At 34.4% G+C, this 18418-nt stretch overlaps 4 protein-coding genes across 5 annotated transcripts; 2 read left to right on the top strand and 2 right to left on the bottom strand.

Annotated features, from left to right (window-relative positions):
• The first annotated feature begins 3246 nt into the window (after nucleotides 1-3246).
• Nucleotides 3247-4986, top strand: LOC123208349 (rubisco accumulation factor 1.1, chloroplastic-like). The gene has a single exon (XM_044625800.1). The coding sequence runs from the start codon at nucleotides 3262-3264 to the stop codon at nucleotides 4711-4713; it is 1452 nt and encodes a 483-aa protein (XP_044481735.1). The 5' UTR covers nucleotides 3247-3261; the 3' UTR covers nucleotides 4714-4986.
• Nucleotides 4987-5694: 708 nt separating this feature from the next.
• LOC123208351 (peptidyl-prolyl cis-trans isomerase CYP19-3-like) lies at nucleotides 5695-7371 on the bottom strand. 2 transcript variants are annotated; one of them, XM_044625803.1, is made up of 2 exons: nucleotides 7159-7371; nucleotides 5695-6473 (listed from the first exon to the last, which is right to left on the bottom strand). In XM_044625803.1, the coding sequence occupies exon 2, from the start codon at nucleotides 6466-6468 to the stop codon at nucleotides 5944-5946; it is 525 nt and encodes a 174-aa protein (XP_044481738.1). In that variant the 5' UTR covers nucleotides 6469-6473; nucleotides 7159-7371; the 3' UTR covers nucleotides 5695-5943. The 2 variants fall into 2 exon arrangements, with proteins under 2 accessions (XP_044481738.1, XP_044481737.1); XM_044625802.1 differs by having other exon boundaries at nucleotides 7121-7227.
• A 355-nt stretch (nucleotides 7372-7726) lies between these two features.
• LOC123208350 lies at nucleotides 7727-10835 on the bottom strand. The gene is made up of 6 exons (XM_044625801.1): nucleotides 10686-10835; nucleotides 10377-10610; nucleotides 9346-9635; nucleotides 9159-9248; nucleotides 8304-8674; nucleotides 7727-8184 (listed from the first exon to the last, which is right to left on the bottom strand). Exons 2-6 carry the CDS (start codon nucleotides 10561-10563, stop codon nucleotides 7920-7922), a joined length of 1203 nt encoding a protein of 400 aa, XP_044481736.1. The 5' UTR covers nucleotides 10564-10610; nucleotides 10686-10835; the 3' UTR covers nucleotides 7727-7919.
• Nucleotides 10836-14448: 3613 nt separating this feature from the next.
• Nucleotides 14449-15823, top strand: LOC123208348 (AT-hook motif nuclear-localized protein 19-like). Its single transcript, XM_044625798.1, has one exon. It carries the CDS (start codon nucleotides 14892-14894, stop codon nucleotides 15729-15731), a length of 840 nt encoding a protein of 279 aa, XP_044481733.1. The 5' UTR covers nucleotides 14449-14891; the 3' UTR covers nucleotides 15732-15823.
• The last annotated feature ends 2595 nt before the right edge of the window (nucleotides 15824-18418 follow it).

Genomic DNA, 18418 nt, shown 5'->3' with positions numbered 1-18418 from the left:
ACAGTGGAAGCTTCTAATCTAAGTTTTGGTTCATCGCCCATAGATGTTGTATTATAGGTAATTACAAAGGAATACGACAAGTACAACTTTAATTGTAATCTTTGAAATAGGCGAATTTGTTGGTCTAAGGAAAAGTACTGTTTGATAATACGGCTATAATTTTTATTTGAAGCAAGATTCACCATTTATTCTTAAGAATAGTCCTTTGTTTTTTGTCTTTTTTATACACTGGAATGACACAATCATTAGATTGTGAGATGTGTAATGATAAGAGTGGATGTGTATGAATTTGTTTGGAAGGTGAGAAAGTGCGGGAGAAAGTGGGGAGAATATATTATATGGTGCTGGAGGGGAGGAAACCATTATCCAGCAGTAGATAACCCTAGCTAGTTGAAAGGATCCTGCTGAATTAATTAAAGGCAACAAAGCTATAGTGAGTATAAAAAATATTCTAGTCTCTTTTTCATCTTCATTTCTGAGAAAGGATAATTTATTTCAGAACCATGATGCAAGTTATAATCTTTAACAAGATTATTGGACGCTCTAATATTAATTTCATGGAAAAACCCTACTTTAATAGCATTTTATAATCATATCTTAAGAGATTTCAATCCAAATATAAATATAATTACACTATAGATTATATTTATGAATCAACTATAAACTCTAAATCCTAATGAATAATATAACTTTTTCAATAGTAGATAATTGAGTTATGTTAATATGTGATTACTCGTTTGTAATTTAAATATGGTGACATCGAAAATAAGAGATTTAATTGTTTAGTTCATATTATATATAAGCAAGTAGCAACTTCGCTAATATTGTTCCTCAATGAATAAAAATTTTGAGAGATGTTTTTTCTGAAATTCCTTTATCGTTCTCACTCTCACTCAATATATCAAAATATTTAATGTTAGTCTAAAGTATTTTTTGAATTCATCTTAAACCAAAGCTAGCAAATGCCAAACCCACTAAAGAACCCTAGTGAAGAAATGTAATGATCCAAACATTTTATGTTTCTTTAACGCAAATTATTGAGTTAATCAAGAACAATTTTGACCATAAAATAAGGTTTTCTATGCAATTCAATGCCAATTTAATCCAGTAAAACCCAAATGATTGTGAAGCCACTTTCTCTTATATATGTCAATTTCCAGTAGCATGTTTAATATTAATATGGGCTAAGCTACTATTTAATCTTTGTTACGAGTTTCATTTTCTAACATAATTTGGTGGGTCATCCAAATGCTTTGAGGATTCAAATAAAATTTGGAGAAGTATTTGAAAGTCATAGGAAGTTCAAAGTTCAAAAAAGAGAGGCTTTTTGGTCAAAAGTTTCAATGTGGTTTATGGATGGGGCCAAGACAGAAGCTTTAATGTAATGTTTCAATCAACACATCACAATATCTTTCATATATAAATATCAATAAAATTATATATACCTATTTTTAATACATAAATAGATATATATTTTATGTATATTATTAAGTTATTAGTGATTTTAAATTAATAATAAAATAATATCTAATCACATAATAACAGATCATGTGTATACTCAAAAGTGGGTATTATAATATTTTATAAGATTACTTAAAAAGTTTCATTGTGGTTTGTGGAAAGGGGTCAAGATAGAAGCTCTAACGTAATGTTTCAATCAACACATCACAATATTTTTCATGTATAAACATTACTGAGAATAGTACTGATTATTTTGACGAGTAATATTATATATACTCACTTTTAAGTATATAAATGAGTACAAATATGATATATTATCATGTGATTGAATGTTATTTGATCATTAATTTAATATTATTCAATCACTTGATGGGGTGTATCTATTTGTGTACAAAAAAATTTGGTACGCATGATTTTATTGATGTTGGATTAACAATTATGATGAATAGAAGTCTAACAAATAAGTGTATGTATCTAAGATGATTAGTACTCTTTAGTCAATCCAAATTGTTAGACATTAATTAAAATCATTTTCAAAATTTCCTTTAGATAATATTTTTTTTTTTCCAAATTTATTTATTAAGTCCATTATCCCTAATTTTCTCCTTAATTCTCAATGTTCATTTTCTACTTATTTTCCATCAAATTCTTATACAGTTCTTTTTATTATACTATACTTCAATTTCCATGAGGTTTAATATCAAGTTATCATGGGATAAAATTTTGAATTAATTTTTCCTTTTTTTTTTTTTTTATCACTCTCTTATATATTGCAACATTAGACAATACTTTAAGCATCGATAAAATAAGTTGAAATTAGGAATTGGGAAAAAAGTGTAAAGAGAAAACCTAATTTTGATTTGGGAAAAAGGTTGCAAGGAAAAAATAATTAAGTTTTGAAAATGAGAAAAATTAACATAATTAAATTTATAGGGTTATTTTTTTTATATTAAATGAGATTGAGAAAGATTTATTCCTTTTTTTAATTATAAAAGAGGCATACTTACAAGGATGGAGGGTTCAAATTCACATCACTCCTGACCTTTTGTTACTAGTGGGGATAAATTTAATTTGAGTCAATTGATGATTGATGTTGTGTCGGCACTAAAACTTGCCTTGCAAATGATTTTTTTTTTTTTTTTACTAATTTTTTCCTTCCTCCATGGTATTGTTCATCTTCTCTCATTTTTTTTTGTTTATTAGTTTGCGCAAATCATACTTAAGTTTAAATTAACTATTTTGAATTTAAATTAAATTCAATTTGAATCCATCTTTAATTATTAGCGATTAAGAAGTTAAATGGACCAAGACAACTCAAACCCTACCAGCCCAAGGCTAACAAGGCACACGTCAAAAATTATACAAGCTGCCCATACATCTATATAATTGATTTAGTAAAGAAATTGAGAATATATTATGTCTACTTTGTTTTTTTTTTTTAATAAATAAAAAGTATATTAACAAAGAAACAACAAGGCAACAAGAAAATTTCGGGAACAAACAAAACTCACCCCGTTAAAACGGACAGAAAACCAAAACAAACCAAATCTGACCCAACTAGGGTAGGACAAAACAATGACAAACATAGATTACTTTGTTACCTGTATTTGACTTGGCCCACTTGGGAATAACATGGACCCATTTTGATTGGGCTTGAACCAGACCCCTAGTCAGATCTAGGGCTTGCTAGCCAAACTTTTCAGACTAGGCTAAGGAGACCTATGGACTTGCTGCACCCATAAAGAGCCCGGGCTAAGTCCATCCAATATCGGCCTTTTTTGAACAGCCCATGTAAATTTCATGAGGCCCACAACAGTAACTACGATCTCTCCATCTCTGAGAAATATCAAACTGAATAAGATAAGGCAAAAATCAACAGTCGACACCCCTCTCAGCATCCTCTCGCGCAGCAACATGCTCTGTGTAACTATAAACACCCTTTCCCTAAAACCATTCACATCTCCCTTCACTCACAACAACCTTTTCCTTCTAAACCCTTCACCTTTTCAATTTTCTTCTTCTAAACCCATTCTCAGGTCCATCTCTGCTCTCATCCTACCCCCAAATTCCCAACAACAACGACCCCAGAGACAGCTTTACCAGCCGTTTAGACCGCCCCCTTCTCCGATCCCATCCAAATTTCGCAATCTAGACACTGCCTCTCGTCTCGAAGTCCTCGCCAATCGCCTGGGCCTCTGGTTCGAATACGCCCCCTTAATTCCCACCCTGTATCAGGAGGGTTTCACCCCTCCTTCTATTGAAGAATCCACTGGAATTTCTGGGGTTGAACAAAACCGACTTGTCGTTGCTGCGCAAGTGCGGGATTCCCTCGTCGAATGCAATGCTGACCCGGAAGTTCTCGACTTTTTCGGCACCGGTGGTGCGGAGCTTTTGTATGAGATAAGGCTGTTAAGCGCCTCACAACGGGCCGCCGCTGCACGCTATCTTGTTGAGAATAATTGTGATGCTAAAGGAGCACAAGATTTGGCGCGTGCGGTGAAGGATTTTCCACGGAGGCGTGAGGAGACAGCCCGGAAGAAGTTTAATTATGTTCTTCCAGGTGATTGCTTGTCTTTCATGTATTATAGGCAAAGTAAAGAGCATAAAAATCCATCCGAAGAGAGAACAAGAGCTTTAGAACTTGCATTGCAAGTTGCTGAGTCTGATGAGGCTAAAAATTTGATAGAGAGAGAGTTACAGGAAGATAGCGAGGAGAAGGACGGTAAAGAAGAAGAAATTGAGAGTGGGGTTCATGTTCCAGTTGTTAGATTAAGGATTGGTGAGGTTAGTGAAGCAACTAGTGTGGTTATTCTGCCTGTTTGTAGTGAGGAGGAGAAGGGAAAAGGGATTTCTGAAGCACCGTTCGAGTGTAGGAGTGAAGGAGAGTTTGGAGTGGTTGCGGCTGAGAAGGGGTGGAACAGGTGGGTGGTGTTGCCAGGGTGGAAGCCTATTGTGGGGTTGGGAAATGGTGGAGTGGTTGTGTCGTTCAGTGATGCAAGAGTGTTGCCATGGAAGGCCAATACGTGGTATAAGGAGGAGGCTATTTTGGTGGTTGCAGATAGGAGCAGGAAGGTGGTAGAGGTGGATGAAGGGTTTTACTTGGTGCAGCTTGAAGATGGTGAGTTGAAGGTGGAAAGAGGGTTGGCGTTAAAGGAACGAGGAGTGGAAGAAAGTTTAGGGACTGTGTTGCTGGTGGTTAGGCCACCAAAAGAAGAGATTGATGATCAATTGAGAGATGAAGATTGGGAGTGAAATGAATAGTATTTCGGTTGAAACTTTACACTCATTTAGGAATTTAACAAGGGTGGAGCCTAAAGAGTGCGATCATACAGTCTTCATATCAATGGCCTGTGGCAGGATTTTTGCAACTTGTTTTGATGCTGAAGGATGGCCCTAGCAGCAGTTAATCCTGTTGTTTGTAAAACTCTACTCAATTTGTTTACTAAGAGACCGGTTATTTTTTGATTGTGTATGCTGCTTGTAGTTTATCAAACAACTTAAAATTACTACAGAAATTTTGCTGAATTGCAGCATATGATGTGCACTTTATATTTGAGCACGTAATGTGTCTAATTTCCTTCGCCGTTGCAACATACTGCAAATTTTTTCTAGAGCGTATGATGTGCCACAGGTTTATTTTCCATCTCATTCACGATGGCTGCCTTGAGCGTTTTGATTAACTGAAGTGATTGACTGAGCCTGAAAATAAAGAAAAAGAATGGCCAACGATCAGCGGCAACAAGCCTCAGCTTTTACAGGGAATGAGCAGGACAACTATGACAAAGAAAATGAATTGAAGGCTTTTGACAATACAGAAGCTTGTTAAAGGTCTTGTTGACACCGGAATACAAACAAGTCCCAAGTTCTTTGTAGCACCAGCTGAGGAGACTTGCAGTGAAAAAGGGGATTTTATTCAGACCCACCTAAGCATTCCAGTGATATATCTCAAAGACAGGGAATAGGATCCTGATGGGCTTTACCGAGTAGAAGATCATATGCCAATTGTCTAAATTATATGTTGGTGTTATCCTTTGCATTCTGAATAAAATGCTCGGTCCCCAAGTTTATGACGCAGCATTACTAATACATAGGGGCTACGTTCAGCATATCAATAAAGAGGGCCGAAACATAATCCTTCTCTTTTTTTTTTCTTTTTCCCTCTAAAATCATCAATAAAAAGTAAAATACATGGACTACAGAACCTGATAATTCCTATGGCCGATCAAGAAAATATTAGATGTTTAAGGCAGTAAGGCATCACTCATTCATACATACATATATACAAGACAATAAGTAATGAACATGATACAAGCTAATTATTATGTAGATTAAAAGGCAGGAAGCAAGTTCATTTTTGGCTTCAAAAGTGCCATTATCATACGCTACACAGTAGCTACGAACCCTTTCAATTTTGGGTAGAAAAATAAAGCTTACATATCAAAGAGGCTACCGAACAACATCTACCACATTTTCTCCTTATCATCAATTCTCGGATATTTGACCACAGTCTTCAATAAGAACTGGCTGGGAAGTCCTCCCACTGTCGGAACCCACCTTCTCCATCTCCTTGACAACACTATAGCCATCTACAACTTTCCCAAACACAACATGTTTGCCATCAAGCCACGGTGTCTTCTCAGTGCATATAAAGAACTGTGAACCATTAGTGTTAGGTCCAGCATTAGCCATTGAAAGAATTCCAGGCCCAGTATGCTTCAGCTTGAAGTTCTCATCAGCAAACTTCATGCCATATATGGATTCTCCTCCAGTTCCATTACCCCTGGTGAAATCTCCTCCCTGACACATGAAGTTTGGGATTATGCGATGAAATGCTGAGCCCTTATAGTGTAGCGGCTTTCCAGACACTCCAATCCCCTTCTCACCAGTGCATAGGGCCCGGAAATTTTCAGCAGTTTTTGGTGCAACATCTTTATATAGCTCCATCACTACTTGGCCCATCTTCATTTTTCCAATCACAATTTCAAAGAAAACCTTGGGATTTGACATTTTACCTATCCAATAAAAACCAACCAGATTTAATTAATCAGCTTTTGTTTAAATAATGAGTTGTTACCATTTTCATCTTAAGAACAGAAAAACTACAAGCCACACACAGAACATTCATAAACTAATTACAAAAATTATTCTGTAAATATCTAACCAAAATTCAGTCTTCATCAATATCAGAAAAATTAGGAATCTTGTCCATAATTTTAACAGAACAAAACACACATTCTCAAATATCAACAATTCACCTACTGTTATCTAAAAGTTCAGGGACTTCCTCTATTGACAATATAAAAAGTATTCTACTTATTAAGAATCCAATTATGTGCAACCCAAAAAATGAAATAAAATAAAAACAAGTAGAATAGAGAACAAAAACAATACAATTATTAAAAGCAACGTGCCTCGTTGAAGCAGTAAAAAGAATGTTAATCATCCAACAAGAATTCCAGATGCAACATTGTAAGATATAGCAAAAGGGCATTAATCAAGAGGATGATTTAATGATCTAGCACAGCTTTTGAGCTCACAGACTTTGAAAAAATCATCTGCAAGCCTTCGATATGTGCTTTTCAAAATAGCCCATAAACACATGCATTTATACACAGAACAAGAGAAATAAACAAAGATTCATAAGTCAAATGCAACATACAAAGGTTAAAATGACGATATGATAGAGAAATGGAGCACCTTGCACTAAAATTCGACCGGAGACGATTGCGATTTAAGCTACGATGAGCATATATATTGGAAGAAATTAGGGTCTAGGGTTTATCCAAACTCTGGACCAGTATTTTGGGCTTCGTTCGGTTCGGCCCGATCCACCGAGGTTTGATACGAAAATACTATTGCACCCCTGTCTTGCCTAAGAGGAAGAAACAGAGCTATCATTGCCAAAGACTCACGGCTTTCATACAGCTGCAGGCATTCTGATGTCGTTGGTTGTGTAGAAACTCCTCATATATGGCAATTTTTAGCAAGGTGCACACTTATTTCCATGTATAAAATTCAAGAAATTGCGGGAAATTTTGAAGGTTCTGGTCCTTTCATTGATGTGTTCCAAATGAGATTCAGCATCCTTAAAAATCAGTTATTCCATCTGTTCATTTACTGAAACTAATTTACACTGTTCATATGAGAGTTTTTCTCTGAGTTCGAGGTTCAGAAACTAGTAGACCACGTTACTCTTTTAAACTTAAACAAATTAAGCTATTAACACATTGGAAACTTTTGTCAGCCGATACCAACTATAACTCTATGACGCCAAACACACAAGATATATCACCATCAAGCAATTTTACATGTGAGTATCAGTTAACATAAGTTGTATAATTGAAAGTACTACAGATTTAAAATATCTGAAGCTCATCAAACAGTTCCAAGTGCCCTTCTTTGAATGAATTCTCATCATCAGTGACAGAGAGCAAAACAAAATACATGATAGTTAAGTATCAACCAAGCCACTGTTGAGCTCGGCGATCCCCACCACCTCCAACAGAATGCCGAATACTAATCTTTTCATTAGCATATTTTTGTTGAAGCCATTCAAAACCATTTATATCAAGTTTCCCAGTTACCGATTTCCCTTGCTTCCTCCGAGTTTGTTGCTCCCTTATAGAAGCCCAAAGTTTCTCAATGGCATCCCTTTGTCTAGATGTAAATCTTGCTACATTATCGAAGGCATGCTTCACCAGGATGTCTATCACTGTTTGGCACCTAAAAATGAAAAAAACATCTCTTAGAATGAAAATCATAGAATTTAAGAGGCAAGTATAAAACACTGTGAAGGAATAGAGGTTTTTTTATCCATTAGGAGCATAATGCAATGAACTTACCATGGAGTTTTGTAACGTCGTGCAGCAATCTCTAAACAAGTAATCAAGGCTTCTCTCTGCCCCTTGAGAAACCTCTTATTTTCTTCCTCTTCCTCCTTCCTGATACTGTCTGCTGTGTCTTTCTTAACCTTTGTTCTGTCATCCTTCTTTGTTTTGTTAGACATTAAAGCATCAAGCCCAAATGGATCAGACTCATCCTTGTTATTTCCTTCTTCTAGGGAAGCTGAAAGCATATCCTGCTTACATTGATCGTCTTCATTAGTTATTTCTGCATCATCTTTCAGTGCCACAGCTTCCTCAACATCATCATCCTTAGTTGCCACTGGAAGATTAGATATGATCTCTTTTATCTGTGTAGATGTTTTAGAAAACTGCGTGAAGGTAAACAAAAGCGAAAGCATGAGCATAAACAGATTTCAGCGGTAATGAAAATGAGAAATAGTATATAGGTACCACACAACTTTTTCCAGGTATGCTTGTTTTATCTCATTGCAGGCAGTCCAGGTAAATTAGTTTTGAGTTGTTTTGACTGTCCTTTCCTAAGCTTCCTGATTAATGAAAGAATTAACAATAGTAGAAGTATGAGATAAAAGTTGGGAAAATTTAATGAATGAGTCTAAAAGAGATCACTTTATCGGCCACACATATTTTTTCACTTAGGTGCTGTCTTTGACTAACTAGTAATTACCAAGAGCATCCAACCAGATCTACTAATTTATACATCTGAAATCCAATGTTATATTGCAGCATCAATGTGTTCAAAACTGCAATAACATGTTGCATAACCAGACATTTCCCATCACCAAAATAATTTAGAAACAACGATCTGACAAATGACTGAATTGAAGTGCATACCACAAAGCTGTCATCAGTGAACAAGTCATTTGCTACCACTGTTCGAATTGTCCATTTAGTTAATTGGTTCTTCTGCTTCTTACTGAGGCACTACAAGAAAACAAAATGGTAAGATAACCTCAAGAGAAATAATATCCCTATATTCTTAAACAGAATAATTCTATATTAAAGGAAAGTTATATCTTACTTCAGCTGCATCTTGTGCCGCAGAGAACAATGCATGATAATCTGCTCGCACTGAAGCATCCGTGCATGAAGTGGGTGACGACATTGCAGCCTCCAGTATGGCAAAAAAGTGGTCACTGGTCCCTGGTTTCACACTTCCAGCCTGAATCAACTGTATGGCAAGCTTCGAAGCCTTACCAAACTTTGCAGGGTTCTTGATATGTGATGCAATTTTCTGCATGGCATCAATAACTTGCTTTTCCGAGGCATCTGTTGTTGTTTTAAACCTCAAGGTCTTTTGAGGTAAGGTGTCTGAGAAACAACATTGAAATTTAGGTTCTTTAGCACTTTAATTGCAGAAAAATATTACACAAACAAGTGTATACTATATAAACAAGCAAACAAAAGAGGATGGAAATCCACATTTGAGGCCTTTACAATCATTTCCCTTCCTAATTATATCGAACACTTAACTAGGTTGTCTAACCTAATGATTAGGCTCATTTTGCAAAGATCTATGTTTTCCAGGTCCATTATAGCTCACGCACATAATTAGAACTTCAATTTCTTTCATTTTTCTTAATTTTCCATGTAACACAACATAGTGAATCGTAATTCTGCCCTCTAGAAGTAACGAAATTTGACAAAGCCTAGCCAATGTAGCATCACGAAAACCTAGAAACTAGGAAACAAACTAAAGATCAAGGCAATCGAAATTCTCCATAACATAAAATTAATGCACTAAAATTTGGGTTTTTTTTGTTGCAATAATTGAGACCCAATAAAAACAAAACCTTCAATAACTAACCTTAACCCAAAAACAAAAAAGGCCAACCATATAGAGTTCCTCTGCAACTAAAAACAACATGACACTGCATAATAACGAAAACCCAGATGAAAAAAAAAAAAAAAAAAACTAAAACCCATCTGCAGAGCACTTTTTGTGCCAACGAAAAGCTAGTCCCAGTTCAAAGTTCTGTTTCAAAAACAAAGAAGAAGAGCGATCACATACAGCCCAGATAATTAAAATGCAAGGAAAACACGATGAATCACCTTCTGGGTTAGTTTTAGGTTTCTTGAGGGCACTTTTCAGGCTAGGGGCTGGGGCTGGAGCTGGAACGGGAGAGGATTCTCTTTTCTTCTTGTATGTGGTAGATTGTTGTTCTTGCTCCGATTCATGCTCTCGATTTTGTTGCTGAGACGAGGGTGGTGGTAATCCCTCGAATAAATTGTCACCCATTCACACAAAAACAGAAGCTCAAAAACTAGTTCCCACTCGATTTCACCCTGCAAATCAAAACAAGCTCAAGTTTTCTGCCCGAAAGAACAACGGAGGAGACTGGCAAAGAGGAAAAGAAGAACCTTCGCGTCCTGTAAACTGTAAATCGCAGAAAACCTCCAAATTGGAATATTTCAGAAAACATCACGCGTAGTTGAAAATTTCATAAACCCCCCGATACGAGAGCCCCGCGTGGTGAATCACAAATAACCACAAACACCACTCCTCTTCATTCCCCACACCCCCCCCCCCCCCCCCCCCGGCGGAGGTATAAGATTTGGGCCTACAATTGGATTACCAGATGCCCACCAAGAGTTATAAAAGTTTCGGCCCGTACAAAATAGGTGTAGTTTATTTAGTAATTTGGTTTTTGGGAGCAATTGAAGAAGGCTTGGGTTTAAATAGAACTACATTTTATCGCTTGTGCTTGTTTTTTCAGACGGGAGAACCACCATTTTTTACAAGTCAATTATTTTTGGTTGAGCTCGAGTTTAGCCTCTCATAGCTCAAGCACGATTGATTTTGAGTTAATTTGATTTAAATCTAACATTAATTTAAATTAAATCAAATCCAAATGAAGATTAATTCAAGTTTGATTTTAATTTAAAATGACAAACTTGAATTAGTTTGAATGTAGAATAATGATGTTGAGAAAATGACAAGTCATCAATAAAAAGGAAAAAACTCATCAAAAAAAGAATTAAAATCAGTGAAAAATAAGAGTTTTAATGAAGTATTATCAACAAACTCTTGAAATCAAGTTAAAGTTGCAAAGTTGGAGTTTAAGCTTAAGTTTAGGTCTTTCAAATTAACTAAAAATTCGAGTTTTAATTGACTTGATTCGAATCCATCCCTAATTGATGTATGAAAAGAGTACTAATTTAGAAGTTCCAAAATTTGTAAAAATTTAATTAAATTCATTTAATTAAGAAATTAAACTCAAGCCTTCTATCCTTTCATAAAGTATTCCAGTTAGTAACAATAATAATAATTATCATCTCTTACGAACTAACCCAATTAAATTAACAATAAAACTATATATATTTATTTTAAATACATAAATATATACATATTTATATGTGTCATTATATGATTAGATATTTTAAATTAACAATAAAGTAACACCCAATCATGTGATGACACGTATAAGTATATATGTATTTGTGTACTTAAGAAATACACACGTTATATTGTATAGAATTTGATTCTGAAAAAACAACAATCTACCATTGAAGGTTCAACCATGCTCTTTTCCCAGAAGTGTATTAACTACTTTGTGTGTTGGAACTTGGAAATTTAAAGCTGAGACTGGAAATCCATCCAAAACTTGAACATCAACATATTTTTTCTTTGCCCCAAGGAAGGATGAATTCAAAATTTACTTACAATACATCAAAATCAAAATTTTAACCTAATTGTAGAATTGATCATTTTGTATTTAAGATTTTACCTGATTTATATAATTAGTTTAATTCCAAAAAAATGATTGGACTCAAAGTAATAAAAAATGGGGCACTTATATTGAAGATTATGAGCACCAACACCATAACAATTCATTGCCAAGTGGTGAATCCATTTAGCAGCACACGCCAATTAATTAATCTGTATCAATTATATTAATTTATCCTGAGAAGTAGACCATCTTAATCCACTGTTCCTTATGTCATCAACCATGACTTGGTATATATATATATATGTATGTATGTATGCATGTATGTAACTTAGTCGCTTTGAGTTAAAGAAAAGGTCAATAAATTTCATATTATATTTGTATGAACTAGCAGAAGAAACAATGACAATTGAACTTATAGTTGAAGATCAATTAGTCTCTAACAAGCAATTATTTAATAATGTTTACTTAAATAATTCACCCAGAACACCAAATTGGCTTTTAGATTCGTATTCAATCCATTGAATTATGACCTATTCCAACACATAGAAAATGACATTAATATGACCAAAAAAAAAATGGCATTATGAATCCATCCATCACTAAGGCTCATAGATTAATAATTTTTGTTACACAAACTAACATTGATATATATTGACCTTAAGAGTTAACAAAATTGATAGAGTATTAAAATTTAAAAAAAAAAATTTTGAATTTAAATTTCTTTCACACTTGTAAAATTTTAACTTACTTGACATATTGTTTATATGTCTGATTACTATATTTTAAATTTATCTGTCTAAACAAGTGAGTTCGATCATTGTATTTCGTATTTATCCATCTAATCAATACGAAGAAGATCCCTAGTTGAAAAAAATAAAAGCGTTGGTATATACCCAGAAGGTAACGAAATTAGACTTCCAAGCAAGGACTCAACTACTCTTAATTAATTAATCAGCTAGATGGCCGGAAATGATGTGAAAACTATCATTTCAATATTAAAATCACCATCCTTGAACACTTCTATACAAGAGACGACGACTTGAAAGAAACAATAACATTACCACAATTACTTATTTATTCTACAAGTCAATATAGAAGATATTGATTTGAATAAGACATTTCACACCCTGTATATCAAACATTGAATTAAATAATAATAATAATAATAATAATAATAATAATAATAATAATAATACAATTAACCACATAACTATTCCGAAGTTGTTAATTTCTAACTAATTTCTGGTTTTTAGATTGCAAAACATATTTAAATTGATTTTTGTTACAGATTTGCTGTTGGGTGGTGTGCTAATTAATTATTTATATAGAAAAGGTTTAAAGTAATTAATTAATTGAGAAGATTAAATTAGTTTTATGTGCTTTCCTTGTGCTCTACTTGATTAAGAAATTAATTGATGGGATCTAGGGAGAAAACAGATGAGCATGAAAGTATGGTGGACTCCTTCTTCTAGGGTTAATATAATAGTTGAAACATACTAATGCAAAAAATTAAATATAAGTTCATTAAGCAAGAGTCAATGCAAAATGCAAAGATGGTGCGTTTAATTTGTTCTTATTGTGGCAGTCTTTCTCTATTATTAGTCAATATCTGCGCCCTCCATTGCCCTATTATTTTCTTACAATCGCCTCACATTCTTGAACATCTGATCAAAAAAAACCAGTGGGGCTCCGAGCTACAATGGGGATGAACAAAGGCAGATTAATTATCAACCAATTGTTAAGGAAATTCAACTACAAACCCTATTTAACTGTTGTAAATATTAATTGTGTTTCTGTTTATTATAATATTTTTTCTTGATAAACCCTTTCTATTTTTTTGTTCTTGATATTATACAGCTAAAAAATAAGGAAAATTAATGCTATGTAGGTAGAAATGCAGAACCAAAAGAGAAGATTTTTTGAAGAATAATTAATTTGCTACTTGTAGAAGAACATTCTCCTTAACATGCTAGATAATCACCTGTTAAACCCCCACCTGTATATCAATTATAGACAATAATTTTTATATAATATGTAGTACAATGTCAAAGACCATAGATTATCCATATTTTTCTTTCTTTCTTCATCCATTTCACCTTCCCTAAGCTTTCCACAAGTTAAATTACAACCTTGGAAAGGGAACTAGTCTTGCATTTCATCATTTACAAATACCCTTTATCGAAACCAGTAACGATAAATGGGACGTAATGATGGAAGTGAGGTGTAATTAACGTTACAGTGTTGGTGTAATTAACAAGGTAATTAAAATTAAACTGGTCTAATTATTAATCAACATTGTTGATTAAGTGATGAAGAAGACAGCAACATAGCATAGTATTTCTCAGTTGTTTATATAATAATATATAACCTCAGCATCGGGTGTTATATTAATGTCGGGACGTGCACCCCAATTTCTCACGCGCACACGACCCCACGCTCATTAGCCCTAATCTGCAAGCACCACCTTCATCTCTGCTCTCTGTGTATTATAATAATATTCATTGACAAATTTATATATTATTTGTTTATGCATTCTACTCAGAAAACCCCATCAAACTTTTGAGAGAGTTATACTCTGATCTCTAGATTCTTTGTTAACTAGATGTTTTCTTCTTCATATCTTCCTCTTTCTTTCTGACTCCTCTATTCTCTTTACGCTTTGTTCTCCCTCCTCAAGCTTTTCTAAAGTGTGTTGTTCTCTTCCATCTTTTCTCTTTTTCAGTTTAAATTCTTTCTTGAAGGCTTCCTTATTTGGTTTATTCATATCCACCTCAAGTACTTTATGTTTATATATATGGATAGTTTTATGTTCATCTTGAGGTCAAATAAGATCTAAAACCTAGGAGTTAGAAATCATCGTCTTCATTTTTCTTGTTGTGCTTGTTGTTTTACAGTCATGGCGAACCGGTGGTGGGCCGGGCAGGTGGGTCTACCTGGAATGGACACATCAGCTACCTCGTCATCTCCCATGAAAAGGCCAGATCTGGGTATCTCCATGGGCAACAATAATGAAGAAAGTGGAAATGGTGGCGGCGACGAAGAAGATGAAAGAGAGAACAGTGATGAGCCTAAAGAGGGAGCCATTGAAGTCTCCACGCGCCGCCCTAGAGGTCGTCCACCGGGCTCCAAGAACAAACCCAAGCCTCCCATATTCGTTACAAGGGATAGCCCTAATGCACTCAAAAGTCACGTAATGGAAATAGCAAACGGCTCTGACGTTGCAGAAACCCTAGCTAATTTCGCTAGAAGGAGACAGAGAGGTGTGTGTGTACTCAGTGGAAGCGGCACCGTCACCAATGTAACCCTCCGGCAGCCGTCTGACCCCGGTGCAGTCATGGCAATTCACGGTAGGTTTGAGATACTATCCCTAACTGGAGCATTTTTGCCCGGTCCAGCACCTCCCGGGTCAACCGGGCTGACTATCTACTTAGCCGGCGGGCAGGGCCAGGTTGTGGGAGGCACTGTGGTGGGGTCACTGGTGGCGGCAGGCCCGGTGATGGTGATAGCGGCAACCTTCTCAAATGCCACATATGAGAGGCTGCCTCTGGAGGAGGAGGAAGAAGAAGGAGGCGGTGGTGGGCCGCAGGGGCCACTAGGTACCGGGAACGGTGGCGGCTTGGGTGACCCTTCAGGATTGCCGGTTTATAACAATCTGCCGCCAAACTTGTTGCCTAACGGAGGGCAGCTGAGCCATGAAGCTTATGGTTGGGCTCATGGGCGGCCACCTTTTGCATAATTAGAGATGAGAAGAAGAAGGTGAAAAATAAAGTTCAAGAGTTTTAGATAGTTAGGTTGTATTGGCATGGCATGGCATGTATGAGGAGACAAATTAAGTAGTTACAGATAATAAATTAATTAATGGAATTTCAAGTCTATATTTTTGTAATTAGTTGCTTCTTAATTCTTCTTCTATCTAATTCTGCAACGCATCAAAGGGTGCTTCAATTTACAGTTAATCTGAAAATTTTGGATCTTCTCATGATCATTTCTTGATCATATTTTACTGATAATTAAGTTTAAATGAAGACCATACTGCGTACTCTTATATATTAATTTCATGGCTTGCAACATGAAATATATGAAAGAAATAAGATCTTTCCTCTTGTTATAGCCTTAATCATCTTCAATTCTTATGCTACTTGACATAATATTATTTATTTTAATTAAGTTGTTTCCATATTTTAGAGCAAGGGGATTGTCGTTTTTCTCGGTTAAAATTTGACTTTAAAACATTTTCCGTGTTCTAATTACATAAGTTACATATTTTCATTCGTAGATTAATCATAAAAATTTTAAAGATTCATATATAGCGTCAAAAAGTTAAATTATTATCTTTTTAACTATTTCACTTTTTAAAATTATTATATCACTCTAAATTAACAAAATTTAAAATTTTTTTTATACATTAAATTTACATTAATATCCCTTTTTCACCCTTTCTTGTTTGGCCAACAATTCAAAAGGTTTGGTCAGTCTCCACCATTACTACTGTTGCTATTGAGTTGCCTCCTCCTTATCCTAGCAAACCACCTCACAATCTCAACCCCGCGCAACCCACTCTCTCTCTTACACCCAGTATCTCTCTTACACCCACTATCTCTTACCTCTCGCTCTCTCGAATGCTTGGTTGGAAGTAGATCAAAATCCTTTTCTTTAGTTGCTTCAGGCCTTCTATGTTGATTTGTTTTTCTCCTCCAACGTCCTCTCCACCTTGCTCCCAATTGCAACTGACATCAATGTCAACTCTATGTAAGAAATCAACATAGTTTGTAAAATACGAGAAACAATAGATAAAAAGCTTAAATCTTTTGTTGAAACTCTACACCCTGACTGTGTGTCAACATTGGCCATTGAAACTACTATGGATAAAACAAAATGAAGATTCAATAACTATAGGAAATAAAAGTTGCTTTGCGGGTCGGATAGGATGCCCCATTTGATTGTGAGCAACAATTAGAGGAACTGGTGTGAAAGTGGAGGCAATGGTGAGATTATAGTAAAAAAGTGATAACTATAGTTTCCAAACTTAAATTGGATACTTTCAAGCTTATAAAAAATTAAATTGTTACATATAAAATGTTAAAGTGAGATATTTAAAAGTATATTTTTTATATACAGACGATAAGTCATCATGTGATCGGATAATTTTAAATAAAAGTAAAGTAACACTCAATCACATAATAACACATCATTTATATATCTAATTATATACTAAAAGTGTGTATTCATAATATTGTTATTAAAAGAAATATTTTTCAAATTTTTTGTATAGAAAAACTATTATTTTACTCCGGTAACATTAGTTTTGTTTTAATAGAATTAGATTTTAGGTTGGAAAATGTTTTAACCCCCGTTGCCTAGCTAGTTATAATGATTAAAAACTCAAGCCAACGAGATTTGCCAAAAAAAAAAAGAGATGTCACATTCATGGTGTTAAATTTTTTTTTTTAAAGATATATAAATAAAATCTAGTGATTATTTAATATATGACAAAAGCTTATATCCAAAAGATACTCGAAAATTGAAATTTTAGATATGCTTACACCACAACAAATATTCAATTAAGAGACGAAATATTTTACTTTTAAAAACGACTTTTTTTTACATTTAAGAATGTTTTTTCATTCTCAATAATGAATTTTTGATTTCTTGAAATGAAAATTTTTGTCACCTTTTATAAAATTTGTTGTTATGTTAACAACCCATGAAATTGTACTCTAAATATAAACACATACGTAGCAATGATACAACCCAACTAATAACCAATTGAACTCAATATAAGAGTCAACAATTTATTTAACTTTTAATCGAGTATTATTTTATTTTTAATTAAAAATCATTCGATCGTATAATTACGTATCATCTAGATCTTAACTGAGTACACAACTGGATGCATATGGTGGCAGAATATGGAAATTACTTTTGCATATCAAGCTTATAATAATTTGATAATCTCCATATATTTTTTAATGACAGATTAATTAGAATGAACTGGAGCTAATCAGTTAGTTGGAAGCCTTGTAATTTCTCTCTTTAGTAATGAAAATGAAAATCTTTAACCCCACATTGACTTTGGATAGCAATAAATTGAACCTTGAGATACGTACATTTATGTAAATCAAGCCATCCATGTGTAAAATAAATTGGGTTTCAATTCCAATTTCCATTTTGGGATACAAATGGATTCTTAAACGCAGTAGAGGAGGAACTGGTTTAAGATTACAAACTCATTTTCAAATAAGGATAAAGATATGGTGAAAAGAAAACTTTAACGTGGAGAAGCTCCAAAGTTATCAAAAAGAAGCACAAATATTCACGTTTCAAGCACTTAAAATGTGACTCTTGCTTATAAAGAGGACCAGGTGAATAGCCTTTTTGGAATAACATTTTAAGAATGAGCCATCTCTCTTCCAAGTTTGAACC

Source organism: Mangifera indica, chromosome 2 (genome assembly GCF_011075055.1).
Source record: "Mangifera indica cultivar Alphonso chromosome 2, CATAS_Mindica_2.1, whole genome shotgun sequence".
NCBI lineage: Eukaryota > Viridiplantae > Streptophyta > Magnoliopsida > Sapindales > Anacardiaceae > Mangifera > Mangifera indica.
The sequence above is the reverse complement of the archived record's forward strand: the minus strand, read 5'-3'. Positions and strand labels throughout refer to the sequence as shown.